The following is a 17,040-nucleotide window of genomic DNA, read 5'->3' as shown; positions in this document are numbered from 1 at the left end:
CTATCCTAAACAACACATTTCTTCCACTGGACTTGACAGGGTCTTGACCTGCACTGACCACTCTCGACGTGTCTTTCACGCTTCAGCTACGCCCGTAGAGACATGCGTCAGTTGAGAGCTTGTTGTTTTTGTTTCCATTATGACTTTGATGGCTAGATCTAGACATTGCTCGTACAATTACAATGGTTTTTGTTGGCAACAACGTTGATCTCGAGGAGCTGCTGTCTTCTGAACTCTTCACGAATAATACAATTTCAAAATTACTAACATCCTAAAATTGATGCAAACAAAGGCAAGGTATGATTATTAGTAATTATCCCATATTATTTATTATGTATTATATAGGCCTATAATTTTAATTGATATAATTGAATAGGAACCTTAAATGTTATAATGGAACTTAATGACGTAGACTGCTAGACTAGCCGGGCTAGACAGCTTGGCTAGCCTTATTTTTAATATGATGGCTAGACTGACCAAAAGAAAAAAAATTGGCCTACAGAATTGTAAATAAATTTTAGTTTGCAGTTCCTAAAGTATTTGTATTTGAGATGAAACCAGGTGCCTTAATGACAGTGCATGTATAAACCTGAATAATTACTAATGAGACCTGTTTTCTAATGTTAATAGGGCCTAAGATAACTACGGCTAGACTTCTTGGGATGGCTAGATGGCTTAGGCGCTAGCCGTATTTAACTCTTAGTGTCCGGCTCGCCACCTCACTCTCTTAACGTAGCCAAAACGCCAGCACGCCACTTCATGTGGCTCTCTGTGTCACCTAATATTCTGGGGCTTTGTGTAAAAACTACACCGTGTACGGAAATCTTCTTTCTTAGAGATCACTTTAGAACGGAAGTACGCACTTTTCAAACGCAGTTTGTGGTGTTTGGAGCGTGTATTTTCCAGTGAATTTGATTTTGACTTTTTCAGTGCGAATTTGTCAACTCAAGTCAGCTCGTTTGTTTATTACGTCTGCTGCCAACAATGGAAGACAGCAAATATATATTTAAAGCCTTTTTGCAAAAGCCGCCGTAGATTTGTTCCAAACTATGTGTGAGGATGAATCTGAGCTCGATTGTAGCGATAGTATAGTGACTCGGATGGGAACGATGTCTAAGGCAGAGACGAGTCTTCGAGTGAGTCAGACCTTGTTGAACCCTGTCCGTCAAATTCAACTTGCGAGTCCAGAAGAGAGGAGTGTCCTTCATGGGGTAAAGGGAAGGGGCCTGGTAAAAGAAAGGGAGCTGGTGCTGGGAGTAGAGAGCAGAGATAGGTCAAGATCTCCCCTTCTTAGGCCTAGTACTAGTGCTGGAGATCTCTCTCTCTCTCTCTTCTGGTGCTGTGGCTTCATAAACGGTCAGCGATGCCGACGGCACGCAGGAACTCAACACTCGCCCGGGGGTCCTTAAAAAGTGCTGAAAGTGGGTTACTGAAATGTCCCAGCAGACAGGTTCTAGCACGATAGCTGGCGGGGCATCTCAGGAACACATGGTCCATAGTTTCGTCCTCCTCCTTGCAGGCTCGACAGGACGGATCTGGGTTGTCTGCTGGCGCAATTTTGTGGAGATATGATCTCAGCTTGGGCGATTTTCCACCAGTTCTCATTTGAGTGCTGGAGATGGAAGAGGAGACGCAGAAGTGGGGAACAACTGGAGACAAGTGAATGAAGGGGCTACAGCGAATAGTTTTCGGTTTACGCCCCTGAGAACAGGAGTTGACTTGGAGCTTGTGGCACAAGGTTTTTCTCCTATCCACTGCTTTTTTGGCACTGTGTACAACAACAATTCTCCGTGGCCTGTTGACAACGATCAACGAGTACGCACAGCATAAATGTGCAGAGCTTCGGGATACTGCGAGTGCAAGATCTGTTTTTCGAACATGGACAGACATCTCACTTGGTGAGCTGTACAAGTTTTTTGCCGTCGTTATTTCGATGGGTATAGTGCACAAGCCAAGCATTCACAGCTACTGGTGGAATGAACCATATCAGTGCACACCGTGGTTCAAGAAAATGTTCACATACGACAGATTCCAAGCAATTTACCACACGATGTTACACGTTTGCGAGTTTGGAGCTGAAGGAAAAGCGAAGATTGAACCCTTTGTAAATTTTTTGTTACAACATTTTCAAGCCGCGTACTACCCAAAGAAGAATCTCTCCTTCAATGAAATGGTTATCGCCTGGAAGGGCAGGTGGGCAAATAGAATGTTTGATGCGTCAAAGCCGAAGAAATATCACGTGAAGACTTTCGGTTTATGCGAGAGTGAAAGCGGATACGTCCTGAATTTGCTAATTCATTTTGGGGCTAACACCTCGTTTGACCCTCGCCATCATGATGCTCAACAGGCAGAAAAGATTTTTAGCACTCTGCTGTCACCTCTGTCACCTGGACACCACTTGTTTGCAGACAGGTACTACACCAGCTATCCCCTGCTCAAATATTTATCAAGTGAGAAATTTTATTATACCGGGACGATAAATATAAATCGACGTGACTTCCCACCTGAGCTGAAAACAAACAGGCTGGCTTTCAGAGAAATGAGGTGGTACATGCAGGATACAAAGTACCTGTGTGTAACATTTCGAGACAAAAAAGCAAAGAAAGCGTGTGTCTTGGTATCTAGCAAGGCACAAGTACTTGCAACCGAGGTGAAAGGGGTGGACAAGCCGGTTGTAATTCAAGATTACAATAAAATCATGAACGGTTGTAATAAAATTGATCAAATGGTCCAGACCTATGGTACCTTCAATAGAAGAACAAGAAAGTGGTGGAAGAAGATTTTTCTGTGGATCTTTGAGATCGCACAGATCAATGCTTTTATTCTTTACACCAAATCTCAGCCTGAAGGTGCCAAGAAGCTTCCATTGCTGAAATTCAAAACGAAGCTCATTGATCAGCTGTGCAACCTTGCGACACGACATCTGGCTGAGATACAAGAGAATAATGACAACAGAGGTCATGCCCAGCCAGAAAACCCCTTGAACAGGGTCTGCAACAGCTCACATATCATTGTGAAGTCAAAACTGACCCGTGAATGTCAAGTGTGTAGCACGCGCGAAAAGAGGGTGAGGACTTCATTCTTCTGTATCGGGTGTGACAGCCAGCCATTTCTTCTCCCAAATAATTGTTTTCAGCAATTTCATTCATCAATGTAACTGGGGTTGTGAACTGTACATAGTGTAAATATTTTTTATAGAGTTCTTATCCAGTGGTGTGGTGTATGTGCTTTTTTACCTGTATTTGAGTGACTTATTTCAAAGTTACAAAAACTTTTTTGTGTGTGTCAGAAACCTCTGAAACTTTCAACATGAACTGGAAAATGGACATACTTTCATTTGATATACAGTAGTCTCCGCCTAAGATCCCACCGCTTACGATCCCGGTTCGCTTTACATCCCGCTGTTTTAAGAAAACAGAATTTTTACTATACAAAAGTCACCCCTAAAATCCTGCTCTGATTCACTCTGAAGGTCTACATTCGACTAAGATCCCGCATTTCAGATCTTAATTTGCGGAACAAAAACCCGGGCGGGACAGCCGATCAACCAAGAGTGAAAAGTTGAGATCAATAGACTCTCTGTCGCATCGAAGATCAGCCACTATCGTGAATGTGATCACATACACGTTGTAAAACTCGATGAAGCGATACAATGTTTGCCCCAGACGGGATCACATCGGGGTGTGAACTGACCGACACGTTTGTTTTCCCTGAACTTCGCACTCACACCAGAGCTCTCCCCCTAAACTATCATCACTCGCTGGGTGGGTAGGGCTTACACGTTCGCTCCAACTCTTAGCTCTAAATACATAGCCAGCAAAAAGACACTTTAAGATCATACAGCAGAATTGTTTCCCTTGATGTCGGGTAGCGAGGCTATTGAGACACTTTTAGAACCTCATTACACCACTAGCCAACTTCATGCTCATTCCAAGGTAGGCGGTATAACAAAGTTTGACTGCATTTGTGTGTTCAGGCTTATTAAGTCTTTGGTGTGGTGTATAAAACTGGGAATAGGACACCACCCCAGGGGCACCTGCGTTTATTTCAATAGTTTCTGTTTTTATTTAGTTTCATATTATGTGACGGAGACCTATCATGAATAGGCAGGCTATAGGCCATTACACTGCCCATAATTGTTCTTCTTTTCAGAAACCTTAGGTCAAGAGACTACGGTTAAAAGCATCATCATGGAAAAAGAAAGACTGTCTATAAAGATGCAGAGGCATCTAAGGCCTCTGACTGCTGCTCCGAAGAAATCCCGGCCATCTGCCTCCAAATCTGGTGACTCTCGGCCTGTCACAGCCTCCGTTGCCCGTGGCAGAGGTGATGTCAATGGTCATAAGAAGGCCATTGCTCGACACAGCTTGCAAAAGTCCCATTTACATGCTACAGGAAGATCATCAGAGTCAGATTTTGCTTCTCAAGTTGATTCCCCTTTTGATTTGACTCCTATTGAGGATGTGCCAGAAGATTCAGAGCTGATTGATATCGTGGAAGAGAATAATAAAACAGAAATTGACTGTGGTAAGTTACTGAATTGAGTTTTCCTCTCATAGCCTGATTTTCCTGCTCTTGTGATCTATGCCTGTGTTTTTACTTTTATTTCCGTGATTTTTTTTTTGTGGTGGGAAGTAAACTTCCCTTCTTAGAATTCTAATTTTTTTCACATCATCATACTAGGTCGTTGTTGGCCAGAGCAATAAATGTCTGTGTGAACTGAAGGTGGTGCCTTGCATAAAAGAAACATTCAGTCACCCATCTAATTGCTGTTAATGCCTCTGTGCACTGTTGAATGTTTATTTCTCTCTCTCTCTCTCTCTCTCTCTCTCTCTCTCTCTCTCTCTCTCTCTCTCTCTCTCTCTCTCTCTCTCTCTCTCTCTCTCTCTCTCTCTCTCTCTCTCTCTCTCTCTCTCTCTCTCTCTCTCTCTCTCTCTCTGTATATATATATATATATATATATATATATATATATATATATATATATATATATATATTTCTCAGACTGTGGTGGCCATATGTTTTCAAGTCATGTTTTTAAAAAGACAAATTTTGTTCACCAGGATAATGCAATAAATCTTAAATTGATATTCCATTTTTCAAGCAGTGGCGCTAGAATCTGCGGAACTTACTCCATTGTCTACTGAATCAGCAAGAAACAGACACCCGTCCTTTGAGACCTGGCTGTCTGGATCTCCTCATTCTAGTGAAGAGTTTGATACTGATGTTGAGGATGAACTTTCTGAGAGTGAGTATCTGTCTATAATATTTTCTTTTCTTAAACGGCAACCAGAAATACTTTGTGGTATATCCGCTTGTGTTTGAAAAAGATTTTTGTGCACAACAAAATATTAAAATTGCTGCCATAATAAATGGTATTTTTGTCTTTGTTATTGTGAAATGTTTTTAAATTTAGAATCTTTCACTGTCAACGTATTATGTTAGATGCGTGGCTCCCTCCAACTTCTTGAAGTAATACAATGCTCACAACTTGATGCACTTAAACACTTTCATACTCAAAGGTGATAGACGCTCTTTAAAAAAAAAAAAAAAATGTGTGTGGTGCAAGAGTATATAGTTTTGATTGCAAATAATTGCAAATGCTTAACCCTTTGAGTACTAACCATCGGTACACCTCTTGTGCATAAAATTGTCCTTATGCATAGCCATCAGTACCCTGTAGAGAGAGATTACATCCCCAACCTAGTTTGGTACAAAACATGTGCGTAAAACAGTTTGCTTGGCAAGACATTATTTATTAATATCAAAGTCTTTCTGAATTATATGTTGGTAATGATGGAGACTGCCCTGAGTGGGTTATGGAATGTGATTCTGACAATGATATGAATGTGGGTAATATACGCATGAATCGCCCAGGAGCTCAGGTAGAGAGGCATGGTACCCTCAAGAGGTCAGGACTCAAAGGGTTAAACCCCATATTGGCACAATCTAGATTCTGTAGGAGGTAGGCTGCTTGGACCCTGCCTGTCAGGGCCTTCCAGGATTAAATGGGATACAGCATCTCAGCTGACAGGCAGAGATACTGAATAAGGTAACTTCCCTTCACTGGGAATGGAAATCATGTCTTCTATATTTTGTTGCAAAAGAGTCTTATTTCTTCACCACACTTGTCACTAAATGTTTGTGTGTGTTCTTTAAGAATTGTAAACATGTGGTTATTACTTGCATGAAATTGAAGCATTATTTTATGCATAGAACATAGATTTCTGTTTTAAAAGAAATTTTCTGAATTCTACTTTTAAACCCTTTCAGGACGTTTCCGATAGATCGGGCCCACAACTGGTTATTATTACCCAAACACCATATGAATTAGATCTTAAAAGACTTAATGGAAGCATTGATGTTAATTAAATCTTGTAGATAAGTGCAGAAGTGAATAGCAATCACAAAATTGGAACAATATTGTATGCTGTTATGTTTTTAAAAAAAATTTGCATCTAGATACTAATCTAAGTGTATCACTTCAGGAATTTAACTTACTAGATCTATTTATTTTGAATATTTTTCAGCTCCTATGAGCACACAGCTGGATGCCACAGGGAGACTTGAGTATGAGGAGCAGTGTCGGAGACATGGTACAATTATAATAATTTTATAATCAAATTTTTTCGATTTTTTCTTTTCTATTGCCCTACGAAAAATCAAGGGTAATGGACTGTAGGTTCTTCAATCTAATTTTGGATCAGAGTTATGACAACTTAAGATCCTTTCTAAGAAAAATCTTATGCTATTCTCTCCTCATACCTACATGGACACAGTGCTAACTTTGTGAAGTCTTAAACCTCCCAGTTCGTCTACTAGCTAGATGCTGCATTGTTGTTGTTTCTTTCTGCTTTTTAATCATTAATCAAAAGTATCTACAAGTGCATTCTACAATTGTGTCCTCATATATCAAATCCTCAATCTTTCCTTAAAATTTAGTCGGTGTAGTATGTACATGCTAGTAGCTTGAAACCTATTTTTTAAATTGTATAAATGCTAATGTTTACATTTATCTTAAACTAAGCTTGTTGCAACAAAGCAGGGCTTTATGACTTGTAAGAGTAAAACCCGGTAATAAGCCTCCCATGGCAAGCTATCACTTCTTCATTTGATCGATTTCATTGTTGGAGGCACAATCCCAAACCCAATGTGTCTTTATTTATTATGAACTGAATGCTTTGAGTACATCTATTTTAATTATTGACTCTTTGAAGCTACATACCTGTTTTGGATGTTCAGCTCATTGAAAGTGGTAACCAGCAGAAGCTTATCAAATTTTTGTATGCAGAGAATTGTTGTAAAATAGATAGATAAATAAAAAGTTTTGTAATGTAAGCCTACTTTTTTTTTTTCACTTATAAACCAATACCAAAGTGCCAATAGTGTCAGTGCTCCATGATGGTGGCACACAATAATATGCTTGTGTTCCCTTTCAAAATAATACTTTCAAGGTAGAACCTGCCTTTCAGCTTTCAATTGCATGGGTAATGAACAGATGACATTGCAAACATATGTGAGGCATCGTGATGGAATCAGGTGCTCGTCAAAATAATACAATCAAAGAAACCGTCATTTTTCCTGCCTCTGGACAATTTTTAGGCCTATTTAACTCTCTTTTTTTTTGGCTCCAGACCTATTATTTCTATTTAAAAAACACATTTCTGTGGGCACAGCGCCGAAAACAGGCCGAAATCGTGCCTCTTAGTTTCCCAGGCCAGCGACATATCTGGAAGTCATTAAATCACCGTCGGAACCGCTCCGTGCCGGGTTACGCGGGGGTCTCTGGCCGCTCCGTTGCGCATCAGCTACAGGCGGGCAGGTCATGGCGTAATCGACACTTTTGACACTAATTATCGGCAGTATCCTCACTCTAACCACGAATTATTCCATACAATAAGAAAAGAGCAAGATTCCCCCTCTCAGTCTGCGAAAACCCGATCTCAATGCGACGATATGTGCCTATGCTACAGAGTGTGCAAAATGTTCTGATTTTCATATAATTTAATCTGTGTGTGCTGCACTTAATTCACTTTTAATTTCCAAAGTGCTCGCTCAATCTCAACAAATTTTGGTGCATGCACTGATGACATATTTGTGCTGTACGTGTATAATTTTCATCATTGTTTGAAGAATAGTTCTTGCAATATTAAGTCGCTTACATCTGATTCTCATCCAGTGCCTTTTTAATTGACCCGTGCAATTGCGTATTCTGGATTCTATGCTGTTTTAAGTTCAACACTTCTCCGTTAATTTCATAGTTTGTTGTTTCTATGAAAGGCAGATATATTTGTGCTTAATGTGTATAAATTTCATCTTCGTTGATTGAGCCGTGTTACGATATGAGGTAGAATCCATTTGCCCGTGATTCATTTCTAACAGGTTTACTGAAATCTCCGTATGGAACACACACACGGGAGACTTTCCCGTTCCTCCTCTCTGAATGAACTTTGTCGCGTTTAATAAGAACGTGACTAAAGTACAACAGAGGCTGATAAGAAAGGCTCGGACTTAATAATATGAGTCACTGCCAAGGGATATTTTATCATCCAATCATTGTTGACAAAGCGCACACTATAGGTTTGATTTTCGACTCTCTCAACCAAGCATAGTAATACAGTCAAATTCATAATGACAACTCACACATTGCACCTATTCAGAAAACCTCTATTCCAGGAATTCAGACAGCAATAGACACGTACATGAAGCTGTACAGAAAACATTTTCCAAAAAAGTAAATCCCCAAACAGCGCAATTTAGAACAACACTGCATTCCATCCATTACACAACATGGCTTTGGCTTGGGCCCGCTGGGAGAAAAGGAACCGAAAGCTGACACCAGTCTATTTTAAAAATTGAAAAGTGGGTTCAAGGCATCGTAAACAATACGGAAAAACTACGATACGTTATGAACGCACATTAATTTGCTCCAGAGAGCATCTTCATTGCAGGCACCGAGAAAACAACCAGGGCGCCATAGATAAGCTGTGTAAAGAGATCTGTGTCATGAATTTAATGAAGGATACTGTAATGAGAATTTCATCACAAGCCCCTACGAATTTGGCTGTTGAACGAAAAGACAAAAATGTGGATTACTAATCTTCCAACAACGGTGTCCTTTGGTAAGTAGATACCCACATTAATTGTCTTTATTCTGAGCGAGTTTTAGTGAATTTATTCCCGCACTTTGGTAGTTACATAACTTTTAATTCGGTGCATATTTCCTTGATTACCACATATAAAACGGCTGTATTTGATCACATGCAGTTAAAAAACTATACTAGATATCTTCGTTGCGTTTTCACAAACTGTACATTGAAAGAAGAAACTCAAAGATGGAACACTATGTGTATATTGATAACCCTGCTTTCATTCGTGAGCGTTGAAACAAAACTGTGTAAAATTGCTGTGGTATGTAACTCCGCGCGTGGAGTGAGCGCAGGTAGACTGACCGGCAGCTGACCCCGGTCACGCCCTGGCGAAACTAAACGACCGCTGATTCGGCGCTGTGTGGGATTTTTAAAAGAAAAACATGAATTAAAGGCACAAAAAATTAAAATTTTCAGTTTCCAAAGACTGTCAAGCTATGGAAGTTTCCAAACTTTGGCGGCCATTTTCTCCTTAATTTTACCTCTGAAACCAGGCAACCCTCCCCTCCTTCAATTGCAAATATCTCGACTTCTAATCAACATAGATGGATATATTTTTCACCAAATGAACAGGCTTTCAGATGACACCAATATCCCTATTTTCCCCAAAATTGGCGAGTGCCTGATTCCACAATGTCGTGCCACATGTTATTTTGATGGGTGAAATAGAGTTGGAAAATCAAAGGATCTCAGTGAATCAGTTGATAAATAGATTCTTAACAGTTCTCAGAATTGAGGCTGTTATAAGGTCCAACTTCTTCCTTAAATTTTGTACTCTTTTTCGTTAGACCATGGTTTGAGATTGTTTAATTGTTGGATAGTTGAAATAAAAATAACCCTGATAATTCTCAAATATAATGACTTTCTTCATATTGATAAACTTGATTTTCCTTTGGTTAAATATAATTTGTTTCAAGTTTTGTTGAAGTTGGTCCAAAGAGGACAAAGTTATTGGCCTCTAAATTAGTCCTCTTTTTATTTAGATACTGGCACTTTGCTGTTCAGAGGTAGTGAGTTGGACTTTTGGCGGTGTATATAAGGACAAGGAGTGATACTGTGTTCATTAAACATTCTGAAATATTTACCCCCCCCCCCCCCCCCCTCATCTCTTCAATGGAATTTAAAAGAGAGACATGAGTATTTACCACGTCTAAATTTGCCAATCAGTCGAGCTCCCAAGTTCTTTTGCAGACATTAAATGGGAAAGTTGTATGGTTATGAAGAGAATTATAGAGATATAAAGCTTGCCTGAAATAGAGAGATTGTCTAAAAAAATGAGGACTATCTGAGATAAGAAGACTGATTCAGACATACAGATTTATCGAGATGAAATATTCCTTTATTTCATGAAAACAAAATTCTTGTAGTATCTTCAAAGCTGATGATTTTTTATAAATGTTGTAGGATTTATACCAGTGTCATATCTGTGCCGTCACATTGGGGAGCGTAATGTGAGAATGAGGCACAGATATCTTGGAGGAACAGCGACAAAACCCCTTGCTCTGGCATTTAAGGTATACTTTTTATAGTGTAGCTTTGATATATATTTCTCGTCCTTCTCAGTAAGGTCTTGTAATGTCTTTTGTTTGCAGTTTTTTTACTAGGTGATGGGAGGGGGCAACTGGTTATTCTGTTTATTCTTTCCTCTTTCCTCTGATTTCTTTATTGCTTGTAGATTTTTAAAATCCTAATCTTTCTTCCAGCTTTTGATAATCATGGCTTCAATTTATTTTTCATCATGACTTTGTCATCTTCATCACTTTATTCAATACTGCATTATCAATTCCTCTTCTTTATCAAAGTTATCGATGTATTTATTTGTCATGGTTACTTTACTGTGGTGCAAAGTATTGTTCTGTCATCTACAGCATGATGAAACTGTTATATTTGTGCCCCCCCCTCCAAACACACATAGATTAAAAAATTGTTTTTAGCAATGGTTCATACATTTTATTGCCATGACCTTGATATGAAACAGTTTGTTGAAAAAAAATCCTGTCTGAAATACCAAATAGAAATACTTAGAAGATATAATAGAAATGTGGAGGAACAGTATGTTTTCATTTGTATTTAATAGAACAAAAAGGAAGAAAATGTCCTTTTCTCTGTTTTCAGCACAACACTGTAACAGAAAACCTGGACCTAGGTGATAACTACATTGAGAGTTCTGGTACATGTTATATTGCAAATATGCTGAAAGAAAACCATTTCATTACGTCACTGGTGAGTTATTTTCTTTTCGTAGTGTGGTTATTCCCATGATACTTTTGTGGGAGTTGAGAATTTGAATACCCTTTGATAGATTTAGGGCCTCTGAGATATATTGAAAATATGTCTTTCTTTTTCATTAACTTCATGTCTGATATCTAAAGGGCATCAAATTGTTATCTTTATATACTCTGCAATATACTATAAAAAAGGCCAACAAATTTTGAATAAAAAATAAAAGAAAACTATTTTTGAATAATACATTTTGAAAGTGAGTTCTGCTCATAAATAATGAGAAAATTTAATTTCTTGTTAGAACCATATCCTTTACTGTATGCTTTGTTTATTCACAGTGCTGTGCTATCACTGTCATGTTCTCACTGTTTCAGACTTTGTCCAACAATGTTATTGGGTCTCTTGGTGCTGAGGCTATTGCTGAAATGCTTGAAGTCAACACAACCCTCAAAATGCTTTCCCTTGCCGGTCAGTTCCAGAGATGTGCAATGGATTGTTATGATTGTTTTTGAATGATGTTGGTGTCTGATTCTACATTTTTAGTAAGATAAGGGCTATTATTCTCTGGACTTTCAACAATTTTTTCTATTTAAAATTAGGCAAAGAGTTCAATCATCTTTGGATGCGATAAATGTCAGCAAATTTACCTAGTATGGTGCTTCAGCATAGAGTGGGTTTTTTTTTTTCTATGACCACCCTCTTTATGTGAGAAAATTGGCAAAAATCCATGAACTGTTAGGTGTTGATGTTTTTTGGTATGTTTTGAGCTGAAAAAAGTGTTATGAACTATGTTGCAAGACTAGAATATTTCTGGATCTGGTCAAAGGGAAATAATGGGTAAAGTGATCACCACTGTAATGATATGTCATGGATTATTTTCCTTGAATTTTTTCAGTTTTTTAAATATTTTTTTTATTTTTTAATTGACATTTCAAACTTCAGTGGGCATTTGTTTTGTTAGGATTTAAATATACAGTACATTTTGGTTTTATAACTATTGTGTTTTTGTTTCTGCTGTTGCCAGGACATTTAACATCAATAAAAAAACAGACGTTGAATGTCTTGGAAAAAGCAAAAACCAGCAGAGCATGCAATGGCTCAATTTCTCTGATGTTCAGTTAAACCTGCTATCTTTCATGGGTGACAATGATCAGATGTTATTGCGGCTTTTGGTAAACGCTGACCTAAACTTCATTTAAAAAACCCAACAAAGAATAGAAAAATCGGCCTCATGGTTGGGAGAAAAATGCCATTTTTCTACTTGTTGGGATGGTAAGCCCAAAGTGAGCACCAAAATATTATTTTTATAACATGATATACTTTTTAGAGTGCTCAGAATTGCTCACATGTGAGAAAAACTGTAAAGACTCAAAAACTAGATTTTATTCACAAAGTGGTACCTTTTTTTTATCTGCAGTACATTATGTACTTTTGATGCCTCTGTTATTAACATGCCTTATGATTTGAATTCAGTGCTAACACAGTATTAGTGATGAAAGTGTAATCAAAAAAGAAATGTGCAAAAGTGAGACACTAGTTTATCACTGTCTTCTTTAAAAAAAAAATTGAAATATACAACCAGTTTTCCTAATGTAAGTATATGCCTTATTATATAGATTTAATCTGATCACAGCGCAAGAATGGGGTAAAGAATAAATATTATTATATGATTATCAAAGCTGCTTGTACTTTTCTTTCATAAAGTCAGTAAAGAGAAAAGGGCTGGAAGGAGGGGGAGGGGAAGTTGGGGTGTTCAAAGTGCCTGCTGATATTCCAGCCAATAAGTAGATGGGAGTGTGAAATCTACCAAAAAAGGAGCAGGGGGAGGATTCAGATTTCTCGGTAACACAACCCCTGAGATGTAATGACAGGCATTAAAAAAAATTAGTCACAGGCTCCTGGTGAACAGAATGTGGAAAAAAGAAAGCTTCAAGCGGTTGAATGGGAACTGAAGGGTTGAATAAGTTGGGGGGGGGGGGGGGGGGATGAACCAAATAGTTTGTACTATTTTATTGTTGGAGAAACACATGACCACTGGTCTGGAGAGAAACCTGTTTTTCACCATTTTCAGCAAATACAGAGATTTGTGTTCACAGCTTCTGTTTTAGCAAGGGTTGGGATTTGGGTTGCAAATCGAGGTTTATGCATTAAAGAGAAATTAAAAATTGTGCTTAGCATTCCAGTGCAATCTTATTCTCTTTTTTATTCTGATAAACATATTTTCAACTTAAAAGGTCATATTTTGATTCACAGTTGTTTTGATTTTGATTTTCAGGAAATCAGCTTTCAGATACAGATGCCTACCATTTTATAAACCCTTTGAAGAACAATATGTCCTTGATGAGCTTTGATCTGAGCCACAATGAGTTCTCAGTCATGGGAGGGATCCATTTAGGTGGTGCTTTGGTGAGCTTTTAGTACACCTTCATTCCTTTGGCTTTGGCCTTTGCTGTTTTTTTTCCTGAGGAGGACTTGAAACATCGATTGGGTAAAAAGAAAGGTTCAACCATTATAGAGGCAACTGCAACCATTGCAAAAGTTCGGTGATTAACTCTTTAAACCCTTTCTGGCGCTGGGAGCGTCTGCCGGTAATAACCCTGTTCCCCATTGGACGCTCCAGCGTCTGATAGTAGTGACAACTGTTTCGTTTTATTTAGTCTTTGTTTTTCGGAACTATTCCTGAACCAAGTTTTTTAAAGTAATGACTATGCCTTTTGTTTCTGCCATTTAGAAGTTGAAGGCAAGCTTTTGGGGTTATAATGAGACATAGTGCACTTGGTTTAGGTGACTGTACAGAAAAAAATCCCGGAAACGGTGGAAAAAACTCAGGGCTTAAATAGTTGTTGTTGTTGTTGTTGTTAGCGATGCAGTAGCATTTGAGCAGTTTAAACAGTTAAAACAAATGATTTACATCACGGGGGGAGAAAAGATGGGAAAGATGATGGTTGGGGATTTTGTACTTTTTTGTCCTTTTAATGTTTTGGAATTATCATACCAGGGCTGATGTTTGATTATTTTACAGAGTTTCAAGATTTTAATTTGATATTTTTTAAACGTTGCTTTTCCTTCCTGTAATATTTTGCTGTGGTCTGAGCATTCTGTCATGAGCTCAAATGCTTCTTATTGTATCCTGTATAGCTTTGCACTTCTCCATTGTGGTTGTCTTTGCTCTTTTTGACCATATGGCTGCAATGGTATGATGTAAAGCACTATCATTATAGTGTTGTAACAAAGTTCCTACATTGAAGTTTCTGTGATTCTTTTGGAGGAGGAATTAAATTGAAGTTTGCTGCTTTAAAATTATCTCTCTATTTTAAGACAGATATGTAGCCATACCTCAAGCTTGCAACTTTATCTGAAACACTTATTTGGCTCATTGCTCTGTGTTCAAATACATACTATTTCCTTTACAGAGTTTCTATTTTTTAAAGACTTTTTTTCTTAACACTGGCTACTGGCATATGATTTTTGTTACTTTTCTCTCTCACATTGAACTGATTTAAGATAATATCTATAGTTTCGTAACTGCAGAAGAAATATTTATTCAGTCTTTGTACCTGATGTTGATTTCTTTTTGTCGTAATAATAGCAGAGTCTTGATTTCCTTGTTTTGCAGTCAGTCAATGAAGGTATTGTTGATCTTGACCTGAGCTGGAACTGCCTACGGAAACAAGGAGCTGCTGCCATCGTAAACTGTTTAAGGGTAATGATCTGTTGCTAGAACAAATCAATCTGAGGTCAATCCTGCTGATCTTAAATCTGAAAACTAGCCCCCTCTCATGTACATTTGTAAACTGGTCAGCTCTAGGTCATAGTTTTGCATTGGCGTTTTTTATTGTTTTATAAAAGCTTCATTAGAGTTTCATAAATTGAAAAATGTTTTTTTTTTGTTATGAACTAATACTCTACCAAACACAATGGTATTTGTCAGATTTCCATTTATATCTTTTATCTGCCTTCAAAGCAAAGGGTCATTCAGACCACCTTTTTATCATAAAAATAAAGTTTTAAGTGGAAAGCATTTTATCCCCTGATATTGATAGAGTCATCCAACTCCCCTCCCTGGCAGTGCTAGGTAAAAAAAATGTTAAGACAAAAAAGAACCAAAAAAACCAAACAAACAAACAAAACTTCCCAACAAAAACCCCCCCAAAACAATCACCCCCCCCCCAGCAAACTTATTTTCATCAATATTGGGAAGTTCCACTGTGCGATGTCTTGCAGCTTTCATTTCTCTCCAACCAATTTCCACTTTTGTACACAAGGATAAATAATTTAAGATTTAATCTCATCACAGATTGTCTTTGTAAATGAATTTTCTTTTTCCTTCAAATTTTCCCATTTTCTTCTTTTTCAGTACAATGTCACTTTGGAGGTTCTAGATTTGAGTTGGAATGGATTTGGTCTGGAGGGTGCTATGGCTTTACAGAAAGCTCTACCGGTGAACACAACACTCAAAGTGCTTGATCTGACGTAAGTGGTTTCTATTGTATAGAAAAAAAATAAATTCCCTGAGGCATTATTCTTGCCAATAGGTTTTCATTTTTTTCATAGATTGCCAGCTTTTGAGAAATATTAAATGTAGACTCTTTTCCTTATGGGCTTCAGTCCAATTAGTTTGTAGAAGTCTTACTTTATTTCAGTGATACCTGTATTACTATATCAAATTTGGGATACTGAACTCCATGGTTCCATCGTGCTGAGCACTATGTTGTGATATTCAAGTTGCCTCAGATTCTTAAAGGGTCCTTCTGGCAGGAAGCTGCATGGGATTGTGAGACTAAGAGGTAGTCGGACAGAGACTGAAAGGAGGAAATTCACACACATTTTCAAACACTCACACATACACACAAGCTTACACTGATGACTATTATTCATAAATATTCATCCTAACTCACATTCATGCACACTGGCTTATGGTAGGGCTAGATCCTGCTCGTGAAATTTGAGAGTGGCGATTCGCGATTCAGTCGGCTTTAAAGAATCGCGAGTACGCGAGAGCTCGTGGAACTGCGGCGGATCACTGACTGAAACGGAACAGTGTCATATCAACGCCACTCGGTGAGGGCGAGTCCCATTTTTGTTGTTCCGTCATCCTCTCCGCCCCACACCCTTTGTTGTGCTGCTCTATTAACTGACCTCAATTAGTGACCCCCCTAAATTCAACCCCCCACCCAAACCCCATGATTCGCTAAAACAATGGCCCCATAAAATTCCTTCTGTCTATTGGTTGGACCCCGTTCATTTTGTTTAAATAGGGGGGTTGGACTATACCATCTTTTGTAAAATAAGGGGAGCCATACTAAGTGTTCCGTTCTGTTCTTGCGCTCGTGACTCGACTCAGCAGTAGGTTAAACAAGCCACAAGGTGGTCACAGTGACAGGGGAGGGAATCGAGAATCGTTTGGCGATACTGTTCTGCGTTCCGATGAAGTGAATCGCGAATCGCGTTCCGCAGGCAAGAGTGGCGATTCAGTTCCGTTCTCGCGCTCGTGACCCAGCCCTAGCTTACGGACCTACACAAATAATTGACTTCTAAGTGTTTCTTTTTTTCCTATTTACTGACTCGTATACTCTCACTTACTCTCAAAAGATAGGATGGTAGAGAGAAAAACATAATAGAAAGTGTTAAGAACAATGTTAAGAAGAGAGAGAGAGAGAGAGAGAGA

General features: G+C 38.5%; 1 protein-coding gene across 1 annotated transcript in view; it reads left to right on the top strand.

Annotated features, from left to right (window-relative positions):
- Nucleotides 1-10: 10 nt before the first annotated feature.
- The window catches only part of LOC101862498 (leucine-rich repeat-containing protein 74B), a gene marked incomplete at its 3' end in the record, with an annotated part of 30,930 nt that continues 13,900 nt past the window's right edge, over nucleotides 11-17,040 (top strand). The window contains 10 exon segments of the mRNA XM_035969464.1: nucleotides 11-297; nucleotides 4,153-4,527; nucleotides 5,105-5,248; nucleotides 6,531-6,596; nucleotides 10,554-10,663; nucleotides 11,265-11,372; nucleotides 11,747-11,840; nucleotides 13,648-13,778; nucleotides 14,989-15,075; nucleotides 15,730-15,845. Of these exon segments, the coding sequence (XP_035825357.1) occupies nucleotides 4,191-4,527; nucleotides 5,105-5,248; nucleotides 6,531-6,596; nucleotides 10,554-10,663; nucleotides 11,265-11,372; nucleotides 11,747-11,840; nucleotides 13,648-13,778; nucleotides 14,989-15,075; nucleotides 15,730-15,845 (1,193 nt within the window).

Source organism: Aplysia californica, unplaced genomic scaffold (assembly GCF_000002075.1).
Source record: "Aplysia californica isolate F4 #8 unplaced genomic scaffold, AplCal3.0 scaffold00147, whole genome shotgun sequence".
Classification (NCBI taxonomy): Eukaryota; Metazoa; Mollusca; class Gastropoda; order Aplysiida; family Aplysiidae; genus Aplysia; species Aplysia californica.
The sequence above is the reverse complement of the archived record's forward strand: the minus strand, read 5'-3'. Positions and strand labels throughout refer to the sequence as shown.